Below are 16,784 nucleotides of genomic sequence, written 5' to 3'. Positions count from 1 at the left end.
ACTTAACCTTCAGCAAAACGGAGATAAAAAGTTTATTTATAATTTAGTCATTTTTGCCACGAAAATGCTGCTTTTCACCTGTCTGCTATATAACGTGTGATGTATATGACCAGGAATGTCTCATACTTTCAGCATGCTTTCATTACCTTTCTAAACCTTCAAACATACTTGAGTTTTCTCAATAATCACTAGAAAATCGACATTAAAATCAATATCTTTAGCACACATATTTGTAAGATATTTTATACACTTTAAAATTTTATGGGTTTTTTTCCAAGTGGACCTCCATAGTTAAAAATATTTTCAGTGCTTCTGCTCAGATCATTTTACTATTGCCGGCAATCAACATGAAAAATAAGATCAAATTAACAACTGAAAATTGAATATTCTCTGATTTTCAGCAATAGTCCTCCAGTAATTTGACATTCGTAATTTTACATATGTTGTCACAAAAGTTACCTTACAGGTTAACAGAAAAGAATCAGGCAAATCTGGATTACTTTGTTCAATATTATTCATTGCTGTTTGCCTCAAAGTACTGTGTTTTACATTGCTTTGAATAATTTCTGTCATTAGGAGACTCAGAATGAAAACATCAGAGATTATAAATATAAAATATTAGTGCTGCATGTACTTGCCATAAACAATTTAAGATTTGTTATTTAAAAGTAGCTGAAGTAACCTTACTATTAAATAGCATATATTACAACTGAGATGAATTTGTATTCAAAACTTATGATGTTAATCCAGTAAAAAATGCCCATAAAGACCGATTTTTAAAAATCAAAATACCTGGAAATTCAATACTACAGAGATACCTTCAACTGAGGATTTCCCTATATCATAAAATGGAGCAAGACAGTTTTGTGAAATTTCAAAATGTCACAAAAAATTTCAAAGTATTCAAAGAGTAAGTAGGGAAAGCAAAGCCATGTTATCAGCACTCAAGCAAAATCCCAATTAATGTCAGTGCTATCCCAGCAGCTTTTTTATTTTACTGCAGAAGGTAGAAATGCTGCAAAACTTCCACCATTTGGGATGCACAACTCAGTCCAGATCAAAACAGAGCAAGGTGTGGATCAGAGAGATACAACATGCCAACTGTGACAAGGTGACACTTCAGAATAAGAATAATAATTTCAAAAAATACTGAACATTGTAAAATGGTTCAAAAGTATGTAACTATAAAATTTTCTTCCCGTAGAAATAAAAGATTTCTGCTAAAAATTATTTCAAATGTTAACATTTAATGACTGTTGACTGGCAAGTCTTTGGTTGTGTCTCATCCTAAATTCTGTACTTACACAGCTTTGGAATTCATTCAGTGGGCACTACAGTAAGGGCAAAGCGTGTGATGTGCTCAGACACTTCCCTGCTACTCTTCTCTGCTACTAGAACAGTAAGACTCTAGCCCTGAACTTTGAAGCCCACAGCATCAGAGTGGAATCACCATTTCAGTTATTACACAGGCAACTGAAGATTTAAAATTAGATGCCTATAGCTAGGGGCTGATTTTATATAACCTTAACTGCCCCAAATCCTCAGACAGACAGGCCAAGATCATAACAAGTGCAGACTCTATTTTTCATTTCATTCATCTCACAATTATGGCAGCAAAATAATACAAATAAAGGAATGAATTCACAAAAAAGCCAGTTGAATTAATAAAATTTGGCCTCCTGATATTATACCACAATATTTTTATTCCTCCCCTTCTCTAGTGCCTTCAAACTACACCTCCCAACATATCCTGGAGTTCTCCGCGTGTTCCCCAACTAAAGTGAGAACCTTTCCCATACTCAGACCTCACCCTTGCCATTCAGATGCTCTAAAAATACTCCAACACTTAATTACCTTAGGCATACTCTCAATCAAATACTGCAATAATGTGTCTACCAATTACTAAAGGCAATGTTACTATAGTAATAGGCAAGTGACTAACTTATTTTCATTAGGAAATCAAGTTAAAAGCTATAATTATTTGAAATAAACAGTCCAAACACCTAGCTGCTGCATCAAAAAGAACGTAACTGAACTGAAAGAGCAAAATAGTACCTTATTTCATTAGCAATACATCCTAAAGTAATCTGAGCAGTCTAAGAAAGGTCACTGAATAAAAATTCAGTGCCAGCATAAAATAGAATTATTTTTAAACAAGAACAAAGGAAACACCTTTGATAAAAAAAGTTAAAAATTGCAAAAGATAAAATAGATTAAATTCTTCTTATTAGTCTTTTCTAGGATAACATTTTGAGACACACCTCATCAAATAAACTGCTAATTAAACTCTTTAAAATCCTGTAAGATTATGTTCCTTGGGTAAAGAAACTGAGCTGTTTGATTCAATGAAATCACCAAGATGAAAGTAAGCCATCTTTTCCAAGAATATCTTACCAAAGATTTACCCTTTGTAGCAATTTTAATGCCCATCCTCTGAAAAGAGCAATGCCCTGAATAAATGAAACCTTAAGATTAACAATGTCCTTTTTTGTCTTTTACTTCAAAGCTTACTATCTGTAGAGGTTTCGAGAACCATTCCACAGTATTAAGGCATACCCCATTTCACTTATTTCAGTTATTTCATTAACTTCTGGTTTTTCATTTAATAGCTGGAAAAGAGAAAATCCAACCTCTCTTGGTTATTGTTTTAAAAATTCACAAAAAACATTACAAGAGTCCCTAGAGAGAAGCAGTGGTGAGCATCACATGCAAGCAATCAAATCTGGAAAGAAAGAGACGTAGAAAAACACCCAACATTGGATTGTTCCTATCTAATCTAATTTGTAATGATCTAAATTGACAGTTACAACAATATCCCATAAAATACATATCATTTTATAACAATGCAAGTAATAAAACACAATTAAGAAAGAATGTTAGGGGGAAAAAAAAGAAAAAATAGCATATCCTTCCACAGTTAAGGGAAAGCTAAGTAATTGGTTTCTTTCAGCCATCATGTTTTGTGTCACAAAATTATCCATCTATGCTGTGCAGGATTCTGCCATTAAGAGTGGGAACTTGCATACTGGAATAGGGTATTAAAAGAGTCAGGACTTAAATGGCTAAAAAATAGAATACCAACACAATAAATTAATAATGAGTGATGAAGTAATAAATGATACAATCTGACATACATCAAATGAATGAGGGATATGGGGTGATGCCAGAGAGGAAATGGTGAACTCAAGACACTTTAAAAAAATCAGAGTATTAAAAAAACAATGTCCAAAATGGAATGAAAATATGCTGAGGAAAATGTGATCAACTGGTTCAAACCCGATAGCAGGAGAAGAAAGCCTGAAATGGGAGTCTTCATTTTGAACTTGGAAAATCTAGAAGCAAATGCTTACATTTTGTATTTTTGTTCATAAGCAACTGGACAACAATATAAAACACATAAAATGAAGATTAGATTTTGAATATTCTCAGAAAAATAAATTCCGTGCATGACAGAAATGAAAGACATCTGTAAAGAACAAATAAAGCCTAGGATGAACCCTATAGTCTTTGAAAGGAAACAGACTGTTTGCAAAAGGAAACAAAGCAGCAAAGCAAAGCTGCAAAGGAAACAGTCTGTTTGCCATCACTAACAGATGCAACAAGCTGATATGTGAGCTTCCAGGTGGGAAAGCACAATGGTGAACAAGACAGAACAGGTGCCCACATGACCCAAAATCACTATGGTTGTCACCAAACCTCACTATTATAATTCACTGTTTATGATTTGAACCAGTTCATCCAAAGACAGCAATAAAAGGCAAAATGTTCCCTCAGAGTACTTTTGCTTTGCCAGTTGGAAGAAAAAACCCAACATGACTGATCCAGAACCTGCAAACCAACCAAAACAGGAGAGGTGATTCCCAAAAGTCAGAAGTATATGCTCGTCATGAACTTTTTTCTGAAGTGATCCTAGAGGATAGAAGTGTATACGGTGATCTATTTAATTCCTTTTTTTTTCAAAAGAAGATACAGAGGAGTTAACAACGTTAACAATACATGGAAAAGAATACGAAATACTGAAAGCAACTTTGGTCAGTGGCAAGGGTTCAAGTCCACTCCACATGAAGTGAACTAGCATGGGATATGGATTTGATCTCCTGTGTCACTGTTTTTCAGAAGATCAATGGAGCTTTCAAAACATTCCCTGAGAAAGAAACTATAAACGTAGGAGGGGTTAGACTTCAATGACATTTAAGACACACTTAATTTTCAAAACACCTGGTCCTATAGTAATTTCTTTTCTCTGCAGAACATCTGTAGCAGTTGTTTTGTGTTTGTTGTAATTTTAAGACAGCAAAATGTGAAGAACTTAAGATGCTTTGATTTTTGGAGATCTATAAACTTCACATTTCTTGTCAGAAATAAACAGCACATAATTATTTATGTTTCCTTGACAGACCTGTGGCTACAGTGACTACTTGAAAAAGACATATAGTTGTCTTTTGCACATGCTGAAATGCACAACGGAGAGGATCACTATAAGCTAACACCCATGTTTTAATTCTGGATCCTGTCTAAATTCTTCAGACATTTTCATGTCTATCTTGTGTCAAGTTGTAGTTGACACACTAACATTAATGATATACTTTCACAGTATTTCCTTTTATCAAACTATACTCTCAGAAAACAAAATTGGGGAAACTTTCAATATACCAAAAAAGTGACATAATGAAATCAGTGCACTATAAATAGCATAGATAAAACAAACCACAAAAGCCTGTGAAAAAAGCCACACAGGTAGAAACTGCACAGATAATGTGTTCTCTATCCTGTTCTACATTAACCATGACCATTTTGCCCTTGCCAAGACAGCAATTTTAAATTCATGACATCATCCATTCCTCATGAAAAGTTAGATTACAAACTTCCTTTGTCAATGAAAAGGTTATGATGAAACCAGTTGCAGAAAAAAATCCTTTTGACTCCCTTTGCTTTGTTAAAAGGTAGGAGAAATGTTCAATTGATGGCACCACATAGACATAAAATAATTTCAAATAAAGGTAAGGACTGCCATGTAGACACCAGATGGCACACTTGCTCAGTACAGATCAAAGTATCTTTAATGGTATCACTACTATTCAAAAAATATCTCTGAAATAATTATTTAATTTTCCAGAAAAATGACAGTAATAAAAAGGGAACTGTCCAACAAAAAGAAACAGCAGTAAATCAAAATACGATCATAAAAAGAAACAAGTCAACACGAAGCTTAATTACATAGAATTAGATTTTTATCTATATTTTTAGTTTCCATTGTCTTGAGAACTTTTTTCCCAGAAAATAAAAAATTTTGAAACATTCTTGCTGTCAAGCAAAACTATCACTGAGTCTATCAATTAACTTGTAAATACTGTTTCTCAGGCTTGAACAGAAAAAGGAGGATTGACTTCTACCCTTTTTAACACTAATTTCCTCCAAAGCACATGTTTAGAGAACTGAAATGGAAGCAGGAAAACAAATAGGCCAGAAAGGTTCAGTTTTCAGGTGTTGCTAAAACAAATGATTCTTTCCCGGAAAACTCAGCTTAAGAGTACTTTTTTGCAGACGTGACAGATACGTCAGTTACCTTTACTTACAGACATACCAGCATTGACACCATTGGAATACCATCTGGAATATATTCATTTCTCCATGCCTTTGCTGCATGAAAAACAAGTGATCTTTCATCTGCAGGTCTTTTTTTCCTTCTTGCTTTCTTAAAAATCAAACCAACCATCTAAAATAATGCTCAATCTCCAAACAAACAAAAAAAAAACCCCAAAAAACCCCAAACCAAAACAAAAAACCCAGAACTATCAAACAAACAAAAAATCCCACAACCAAAATGTAAAATTCTGATACACTCCATTTGCTTCAAGCATTGCAGAAGAGCTACATCTTACTGCACTCCATTATGAATTTTGTCTGAAGCCAAAAGGGTCCTATATTATCATGTAGTCACGTATTTAGCAAGTGGAAATAATGAGTTTATACATTTATGACATTTGTGATGTCATAGACTCACTTGAATCTTTTAATTGATGAAGAAAACAAAGCTTTTTTACAGTGCTCATTATAATGAAAACTTTAAGTTTCAGAAAGTTGACTGATTACAAATTTTTCTTCCAAGATCATTTATGTTCAGTTGACAGCAAGTAATCTTTAAATTCTGCATGTTGAAACAATAACTAACACAGACTTTTTACTGTTAAACAGAAAAGTTACTGTGTGTTCCTCTGGATTATATACAATGCAATTACAGAAAAAAAAAATACAGCTTTCAAATAGCAAAAATATGTTTGGTATCAGAGCATCAGAATACTTCATTTACAGGCTTCAACAATTAAGTCCCAAAATTCTTTTATTTCACCTCTATAATACTGAGTAGATAGTTGCTTCTCAAGAAAAAGGAATAAAAAATGGAATTTCCACAAAAACAAGCCACGGAAAAAAACCCCTTCTAATATGCTCATTAAGACTACCAAGACCTGACAGCATTTATTGGAAGATGGAAGATGGAATATTCAACAACACAAACACTACTTAACTTCAAAGGATGCACCAAGCATCCCTTCCACTCATAGCACACAGCTAGCCCCAGCAGCACAACATTGCTTTAGAAGATGTTGTATGTATGCGACATACAGGAACTGCACTATACTTTCAGACAACAGCATCTATAGAAGGCAAAGCACAGTTTATGATATCTTTAAAAATATACTTAAGATCATTTTTTCAAAAGGACAGAAGGAAAAGTCTTATTTTGCAAAAATAAGATACCAGACTAACAAAGCTATTTTAGCAATGACACGTTTGATAAGAAAAAAAATCTGTGTATTCTTTTTTATTCTAGGATAGTGAATGAAGTTGACAGATTTTTAAAAGCTATGTTTTTATAATATGGATCACCTCAAAAAGACTCTTGAAAATCTGAACATACATAGCTGAGCAGAGGAAAATCATTAATCTCTCAATTTACTACTGAGAAATGCTATTTGCATCCCTTTAAAGTATTTTCCAAAGAAACAATCTATTATATAATCTTTATTTTTAAAAAAGTGCAAGAAATGGTACAGTTTACAAAAGCAAATCTTAAAAGACATATTCAGATTTATAAGAAATAAGAGGAAGGTGTTTATAGAAACCTGGTTTATACAATTAGCTATTGATTTCTATTAGCTATTTGCTAATCATTAGCTATTAATTTCTATAAAATTAACTAGCAGCAGAAATAATGATTTGTGATGTTTGTGAAAGTGTGAAATTGGAATTATAAAGATAACAGATTTTAAATAAACTTAGTTTAAAAAGCTATGCACTGAAATGCAAAAACTAAATCTTTAAAAGGTCACTAATATGTCTTCAAATGTATAAAACATAAACAATTCATTAAATTCTGTCTGCAAATGCAGCTGTTATACAACAGAACTAAGCATAGAGACCTAATGTCTTGTTTATTTACATTAATTTGTCATTTGTACAGACCCTGGCTCAAAATAAAAGTATGGTACATTTAAGTTTACCCTTGTATATTCACTTACTTAGGAAGTTCAAAATCAGAGAAGTCTTCTTGTAAACTTAAGTTACATTTTAATGTACAATATGATAGCTGCTGTCTCCAACACAACGGAGTGCAAATGGTTGGACTTTGTCTTCCCATTTCTTTGAAAGAGCTGCTCTACAATGCAGAAATGGTATCAGCCCACTACAGAATGAGGATGGTCAGCTCACAAACAGGGACACAGACAAGGCAGAGATGTTTAATGCTTTCTTTGCCTCTGTCTCCAACAGCAACAACAGGCTAAGGGGGTCCCAGGGCTCTCAGCTGAAGACCATGGATGCAAGAATGCTAAATTCCCATTCAATCCAAAATTTGTGTGGGATTCACTTCTCCAGCTAGATCCCTGTAAGTCTATGGGGCCTGATGGGTTCATTAGAGAATACTTAACTGTCTGATGTTATTACAAAACCTCTTTTGATGACTTTTGAGTGGTCCTGGGAATTCAAGAGATCCCAGTTGACTGGAAGCTGGCAAATGTTGTCTCAGACTTTAGTAACAGCAAAGAGGACCCTGGAAATTACAAGCCTGTCAGTCTCACTTCAATGACTGGTAAAATTATGGAGAAGATTATCCTGGGAGATACTGAAAAACTCTTGAAGGAAAACAAAGTCATGAGTCAGAGCCATCATAGCTTCACGAGGGGAAAGTTCATCTTGTCAAACTCTATTTCCTTAGTTATAGTGAATGGGGTGACATTAGACTGGTAACTTGTCTCTAGTGGGGTTCTGCAGCATATTTTATTAGGTCAAATTCTTCTCAGAATCTTCATAAACCACTTGGACACAGGACTTGAAGATATACAAAGCAGGCTTGCCAATTACACTAAATTAGGAAGAGTTGCTGATTCCCTCAAAGGCAGAGAGGTGCTGCAGAGTGTCCTAAATGAGAGGGCTGGGCAATGGCCAGCTCTATCAAGCCTAACAAGGGCAAGGGCCAGAATTCGCACCTGGGACAAGGCAACCTTCAAAGTATGGAAAAACTGGGGAATGAGAGGCTGGACAGCAGTGCCACAGAAAGGGACCTGGGGGTCCTGGTTGATGGTAAGTTGAACATGAGCCAGCAGTGCCCTGGCAGCCAGGAGGGCCAAGTATGTCCTGGGGGGCATCAGGCACAGTATCTCCAGCTGGGCAAGGGAGGGAATTGTCCTGCTCTGCTCTGTGCTGGGGATATATTATGTAACACATAAAGCACCAAATCACCCATGTAGCACCAGTTTAGCACATCTCAGTCAGACTTCTCTCCATTTTGCACAGAAGAACCTTGGAAGTTATTACATGGGCTTTAGAACAAACCAATCTTGTATTCCTATGGATTTCTGAACAATGCTTTCTATTACTCCATTTTTATTACAACTATAGATGTCTTTCCTGCAATAATTTTAGTTCTCTTTAATCCCAGAATCATGATTCTCCACACCCTAAGAGCACTACATTAGGCGTAAAAAGAGAGAAGAGAAAGGAAGAAGAAAAATGGGAGGGTTCAGTAAGCAGAACACCAGGTAAGTCTTCTTTCTGTGTGAAGAACAGCATAACAACAGTTCCAGGCAGCTGTAAGCTTCTATGAGCTCTTATGCATAATGAGGAAGAGCACTTTCCCTCAATGAGGAAAAGAAAGAATAAGTTTCTCAAAATTAAATTCTGGATTACTCATACTCCTAATAGTTTGAGCTAAATAAATCAGCTTGGTTTGAGTAATTCTTAAAGTTCTGAGTCACAGACTGGGAAAGATAAGCCATTAGGTAAATCAAAGCTGTGGCCCAAAATGAAAACAAACATTTAAGACTGCGTTACGAAAATACTTGTTTAATGCTATCAGTGTACCTTAAGTATGGTATCTGCTACTATAATCATAAAATGTCTAGAAATCTTTGTGAAGAAAATAAAGTTGTGCTACATGAGAGATGAAGTCTATCTAAATAATGTCAGAGATTGTAATATTCCCTGATATTAAGAAATATATTGGAAGATGAACCACTTATGTCTGAATGGATATGGGAACACTACTCATCCCATAACCTGTACATAAGTGCCCTTTGGTATTTTTATGTTCTTTTTATAGGTGGTATGACACATCACACATGAAAAGCCTTGTTTTCTGAACAAGTAGAAGAGTAAAACATAAAACATAAAAAGTGGACCGTGATAAATAAAAAAGTACTGCTTCCAAAGGAAGGAAAGATGCTAAATATTTCATCAGTACAGAAAGCAAGAGGTTTTGCTTGTCTTCTCAAAATTCTACCCACCATGAAAGTTTAAGAAAACATAAATTGACTACTAAGACTAGGAAGCCAAACAAACTGAAATAACAGGGTCTTGCGACAGTCACAAAATGTGCAGTCAGAAGGTTGTCTGTAGATAATGAAATGACTAATTATTTCACAGCTATAATTCAATATATTTAATTCTACCCTAATAAGTAAGAGCCTTACCCTTCCCAACAGTAAGTGTCCTTACTACTACAGTGAAGAAGAGCTGTTAAGGCTAAGTTTAAAAGCAAACTGAGTTTTCCCTTAGGCTTGCACAGCTCTTCAGTTAAGTACCGTGTTTCCCAGCTTTCTATTTTAGCAAAACAATATTTATCACAACTAATAAAGCACTAAAAGAAGAAAAGGGAATATATAACAAAACCAGACCACCAATCTAATTTAAATCCCTCAACTCAAAACGTCCACAAGATGTAGGTCATCTGAAACAACAGTATTATAAATATGAGCCTCCAAACATCAACCCCATCATCATTTACCGTGTTTCTGATTGGAATTTTCTTCGGTTCTGTTGGCACATCCTGAGGAACAAATTTCACTGGTTCCTTAATTTGCCTCCTTGATCTTTTGGTCCCATCTGGTAAGGTTTCCATGGCAATATCAGCCTCCATATCACTGCTACCTGCCTGGTCACACTCTGAGCATTGCCTGCAAAGTGGAAGATATTCTTTTTAAGACTGCAGTCACAAAAGCAGAAAAAGAAACATATTGAGTGTTTGTGTTTAAGATAAATTCAAAAGTCAAGAAATCAAATGGACATCTAAAACAACCAAGCAAAACACAAGTAAGATGTTCTTATTTTCCTGACAGTACTTTGAAAACCAAGATTCTGAAAGTAGGAATTAATCTTCAAGAAAAATGCCCTTTATTTCATCATTTTCATTCTACCTCATCTTCATTTTTAAAGCTTCCCACTAATCTCTAATCTATTAATTACTGTGGCTGCTGCTGCAGTTTAATTATAGAATTATACAGTGGTTTGGATTGGAAGAAATGTTAAAGATCATCTAGTTCCCAGCCCCATGCCATGGGCAGGGGCATGCTCTACCAGACCAGACTGTTAATCTTTTCAATGACATGCTGCTGAACTCATTCCAATGAGAGCACACTTTAGTAGCAGGCATTTGGAGGAGACATGTTTGTTATGAAAATAAATTTTAGTATCTATTTCCTAAGGGAGTGGGATTTAAATCTGAAAAAAATAGTTATGAGAAAATTACAAATACAGAAGCTAGAGACATATATTAACAAACTTTGAACACTAAATCAAAAAAAAAAAAGCCTACTGCATTTTTGAAAAAGTACAAAATCACCATAAGAACTTCAAAAATTAAGAGACACTAAAGTAATGCTATTAACAAGCTCCATAACACAATTAACAAGATACGAATTCACCAGGATTTGTTCTTATTTCCAAAAATCATCTCATGCAAAGTCATAAATGCGGATGTCCACTAAAAGTATGTTAATGAAAACATAAAAATTATACTCACTGGAAGAGCCAGTTTTAATTACTTCCCACAGTACAATTCCAATTCAACAAACTGCAAGTCCACTCAAAGTCCAATTCACCACTGTTTTCCAATAAACATTTTTTTAATAATACTAACCAAAAAAAAAAAATCAACCTAATGTTGTGCTATGAATTGGCATTAACAGGGATAAGCACATTAAAGTTATCTAAATCATACAGCAAATTTGCTTTGGAGGGAGACAAATGTATATAATTATTTGAAGTTAAATTTTAATACACATTTGTGACAAGAAAGCATATCCATCCTGTATAAACAAATGTACAAAGTCAAATACACGTGTTTGAACCTATTTGTTCCAATTCACACATTCAACAGGAATAGTTATTCTCCTGTGAACTTCAGCGAGGGCTAACACAGTATCAAGTCCATCAACTTCCCATGTTTTCTAATTCTTTCAAAGTAATCCAACCAGCATAATCTCGGATCTCTGCTAGCTATACCAAAAGACACCAGGAGTCATCATGGTTTGCTCCCCAGATTGGTGGCTACCAAGTCAGAATAGAAAGAATCTAGCCACGGATTGGGTAACAGAGCAGTGTAACCCTGACTAACTCCAGACGTTTCTCCTTTAACTTTTCCACATGTAAATTTTAGATAATTATGGCTACATTATAATGTTACAAAGACTCATCACCTCTTATCTCAAAAGCACTTAAGACAGGGTAAATAGGACACATTAAAGTACTAGGAATATTTGCTGATCTAGAAAAGCAGAACAGAGTAGATTGCAGGAAAGATAAGTTTCTCCCCTCTCTCATATAAGTATGGAGTCTTTATGAATATCCAAAGCACAAGGAAGTCAGTTCATATACTTTTCAAACAGTTTTGAGCCAGCATACGAGAGTATAGTATTCTTCCTTCTTGTCCTGGTTAAAGAGAAAAGGGGGATGGAGTTTTTAGCACTGTTTAGTTTTAAGTTCTATACCACGCACATCATCACTGGGGGCGTGGGCTTGCCAGGAAGAGCAGAGCACCAGAAACTGAAAATTTGCCATCTTGCTTGGATCTCTCTGGAGAGAGGGTGGTGGGATCAGCTGGCGCCAGCCCCCTCTCTGCCATTCCAAACCCCACCTGAGCTGGTGCCATGGAAGCAGCCAGACAGAGCCCGAAACCCCAGCTGGAACTGGTGGTGTGGTGCCGGCACTGGCACCAGCGCCGGCTGTGTGGGACCGAGGCAAGCTGGGCAAACACTGCCGAACACAGCCAAGCACAGCAGTGTGGGAAAAGCAGCTGGAAGCACAATGCCAGCCATTTGGCTTCTGAGTGTCAGCCTAGCTCTTTGCTGGTTTCTTCCCACTGGGGCAGGAGAAGGCTGAGCTGCAAGGGCTCTCCTCAGCTTAAAGCCTTTGTCCAGCAGCACTATCTTTGGGAAATATTTTTGTTTGCTCCCAGAAGTGAATAACCTTTTGTGGGTAAAACACTCTCCCTTCTCCCGTATACCTTTTGCTATTAATGCTGCTGTGGTTATTGTAATTTTAGTAAAATTGTTCGTCCATTATCAGAAGGGGTGGGGAGAAGGGAGTAGCTTACTTGGAGCTGTGTTCCTTGTGTTTGATAAAATGAGCACACTCCTCTTTAGAAGTCTCAGTTTGCTACACAAACAGTACTTGTTAAGACCTCTAGGCCTTAAGACATTAGAATATAGAAAAATACAAGCTATTGCATACAATAGCTTTCACAATACTACTTTTTACAATTACACATTTACATAAATTTGTGTGAATACACACACACAAATACGTATTCACATGCACTTCAGTTAATAAAGGCACACAGACCAAACCACTACTGTTTTAAGATTTTATGGAGAAAGGCACTTCAATGATGAAAGAGCGAGAAGCTTTAAGTAACAACATTCCCCTCAAAATCTTGCATGTCTGCTTAGCTATAAGTTACTTTAAGTTCTTTATTTTTGCAAGATGCATTGTTCTTAAAGCTGTCCAGCCCAAAGCTTTAAGGTGAATTTCTATTTAGTAAGCATCAGAGAGCACAGCCCTCCATAACACTGGAGCATCAGTCATGCCATTAATTTATGTACTGGAAAGCACAATTGAAAGTAATTACTATGATCTGTTTAAGCAGATGTAAACAATATCTATAAAAATGTTCAAAAATTCTATGAGCAGTTCTTACAAAGCATCTATTTTCCCCATTGTGATGGTAAAAATATGTGCTATGTATAAATTACAGAAAAAACTCCCATAACTTAAGAGCTGCACTAAAAACAACACTTTTATAAGAGAAACAAATAGTCATAGGGTTTTACAACCATATTTGGGGTTGGGAATCCAGTTTCTTGGATCTACCACCCTGAATGTATGATTTAAATAATTCCTGTTCTTTATCTCTCTGTTATTTCAAGGGAAAGACACCATTTTTCTGCTACCTATGTTCAGACAGTTCTCCAGAAAATACCCATGCACATCATCACTAAAGTCCTGAAGTTTCACTATCATCTTATTTAAATATATATGTGAAGCATTTTAACTGTTATGTTACTGAGGAAGACATGAAACACCTCAACCAAAACATGAGGTACTGCATGCAAGTTCTTTAAATTCTGTTTTTATGAACAAGCTTGCTCAGAAACAGGCTGTGCAAATGTGAAAGCAATCAAAATTACAAAAATCTAGTCTAAAAAACAAAAGCAAAATCATACTATGATAGGGGTGAGGGTGTTGCGTCAATCACATATCAAAACTTCACAAATATATCAAAGGTAAAGGGGAAAATTAGTTATAAACATGAACTTACAAGAAACCTCTTGATTTACCAGAATAGGCTCTACTATCAGTCAACCATATCTCATCATCCCTCTCACAAAACAGACAAACTTCCACTACAAAGCAGTTTGGTTGTGAGCTGTCACAGGCCACAGGAAAGCTATTACAGACACACACTCCTCTGATTTGGAAACAATCTCTTTTCAGCTCTTCTTATAGTTTATGTCAACACAGTTCTTGAATTTAAAGTACTCTTCCCATTCTGCTGTTTAATCCCAATATAATCATAGAAAGCAGCCATATGAGTTCTTTTTGGCTATGCCACAGTCGTGCTCACTTAATTTCAACCTGTCACAGCAGGTCACTTTTAGAACCACTCCAACACTCTTTGACTACCTCTAGATTAGCAAGCATTGCTATGCAGCATAATATTAAACTTTCAGTACACAGAGTTTATTTTGCTTTTAGTCTAGACTCACAGAGAAAATCAGTAGCAGGCAATAATATGCCTACTTCTAAAATGTGCCTACTGCTAAAATTACTGGAAGTTTTTCTTCCATCAAGAAATCTCAGCACTGATTTGAAATCTCTTAATCATACAGAAAGTCTTGGATTTAGCAGTAAACAACCTACAGAAGAAAAAAGAAATTGTGCAATGTTGGTGTGTCTTCAATCTAACTTGGTACAAGAATCAGAGACAACTTCCCACCTCACAAACATCTTGATAACTCAGTACCAGTGAGTTGGGAAAGCGTCTATTTGCTTGGCAAATACCACTATAGTGCTTCCAGAAAACAGTTCTGTCCTCTGTGTTTAAAAAGGAAAACAAGAGGGGCTTGTTTTCATAAGGAAGACACAGGTCTCACAGACATGCTCTCTGACAAATCACCTCTCGCAATGTTTACAAAGAATTAAGCCACTCTGAAGTTGAGAAACATGGACCACAGTTTCAAGATGACACTCATAGTTTAAAAATTACTCATGTATATGATGTACTAGAGGTGAAAAAAAAATCAGGGCTGCTTTTATTCTGGAGATAAAAGACAGTATATACAGACCCAATACACTTGTCAAAAAGCTTCAAAGAGCACGTCACAGAGTGGAATGTTACAGAGTTTAAAAAAAAAAGGAATTTTGCCATTTGCAACAACCCAAACATCCTTCAATTAGGACAAGTGACAAATACATAAAAATGTTTATGTCATATTCCACTCAGTGATTCAGCATGAAAAAACATTTGAAGAGGTGCTGGATCAGTACTGAATGAATGAGGTCAGGAATATGAATGAATGTCCAGATATTACACCAGTGCTCATGGAACTACTGATCAGGTACTCTACTGCTCATTCTGTCCTGTGGCCAATACTCCCCACAGCATATATCACTAAAAAACTTGGCCTTCTACAGCAAAAATAAAACCATCCAAACTTAATACAACTATTAGTCCTTGTTTTGTCCATCTCAGTTCCCCATACTTCATATGCTACCAGAAGCTATCACTGTTTTTCAGCAATCTCATTTCAACAGAAGAAGCTAATCCTTGTTGGTAGCTGCCAAGTATTTTGTAAATGAAAATGTCAGCATTTTACAATTAGATTTTGATTCATTATATTATCTGCCAACACTTGTGCATAGCCTTAGTACCAGTTAAGATCATTCCCTACCAGGAAAATGCATCCAGAATGACTAGGAGCATAAAAGCACTCAAGTTTTCAGCAAGAAAGACAAGACTTAATATTATGATAACATGTTAATCAAAATAATATTTAATTGTTTAATCAATAGGCTTTCTAAGAAAATGAAAATCACAAATTTTTAAATAAAAGTAAACCACAGCATTTCATTGTATGGTTAAAACTTCTGACCTAGGAGTTAGACTCAATTCTTCAAACTCAAGATATTCTATGATTCTACTTTGAAAGCATAGCATCAAAACGGGCATAAACTAACACTTTAATATGTTCTTACATAAAATAATTCCTATGCTTTTCACCTCAAATCCATCTGAAATGATGACAGGCTTTGAACTTACCATGGTATAAACTGATGGTAAGATGATATAACCGTTACCTTGAAGAAAACTGTCAGGTCGCTGAGCAAGGAAAATTTTTTGTGTTAAGTGTTTTAAACCAGTTAAACTACTAATCTGTGAAACACTGGTGTTCACCAGGTCTACATTCTTACTATGATTTTATTAAGACTAAAAACTGTTAATTCATTTTAAATTTTATAAACACTGAAATAACAAAATTTAATTTGTGCTTTCTTCAACAAATTAGCTTTTAAATACATAACATAATTTAATTTTTCTCTTACTATTAACATATAATACTGGATTTAATTTAACAATTTTAAAACTCTTTTTGGCAAACTGTAATTTAAACTATTAAATGCTGAGCATGAAATGGACAAAAAGTATACAGTAATTTCACGATTATAAGCCGCACTGAGTATAAGCCGCACTTCTGGGTTTCAGCAGCTTTTTGGTTTTTTGTCCATATATAAGCCGCACCTGATTATAAGTCGCATGTTACAATACAGAGTGTGATAAAAGGTATCTGTTCTATCACCATCTGTTGAGGGTGGGGACAGTGATCCTGATCTCAATGGCAGATAATCTGCTAATGGGTCATCCATTGAAACCAGGCAGGGCATTGTTCTTTACCTTTTCACACCCCATCCTTCCTCCAGGGAGTCATTGTCTGCTAATGGCCCATTGAGTC

At 35.4% G+C, this 16,784-nt stretch overlaps 1 protein-coding gene across 4 annotated transcripts in view; it reads right to left on the bottom strand.

Annotated features, from left to right (window-relative positions):
• The window catches only part of PHF14 (PHD finger protein 14), a 170,366-nt gene that overhangs the window by 99,926 nt on the left and 53,656 nt on the right, over window positions 1–16,784 (bottom strand). For all 4 annotated transcript variants that reach the window (XM_033077164.1, XM_033077259.1, XM_042780215.1 and 1 more), the window contains exon 14: window positions 10,283–10,451. In XM_033077164.1, coding sequence (XP_032933055.1) covers window positions 10,283–10,451 — 169 coding nt within the window. The remainder of the gene's footprint in view (window positions 1–10,282; window positions 10,452–16,784) is intronic.

The sequence above is a fragment of the Catharus ustulatus genome, chromosome 1, assembly GCF_009819885.2.
Source record: "Catharus ustulatus isolate bCatUst1 chromosome 1, bCatUst1.pri.v2, whole genome shotgun sequence".
Lineage (NCBI taxonomy): Eukaryota > Metazoa > Chordata > Aves > Passeriformes > Turdidae > Catharus > Catharus ustulatus.
Note: the sequence above shows the minus strand (reverse complement) of the source record. Positions and strands in the feature narration are given on the sequence as shown.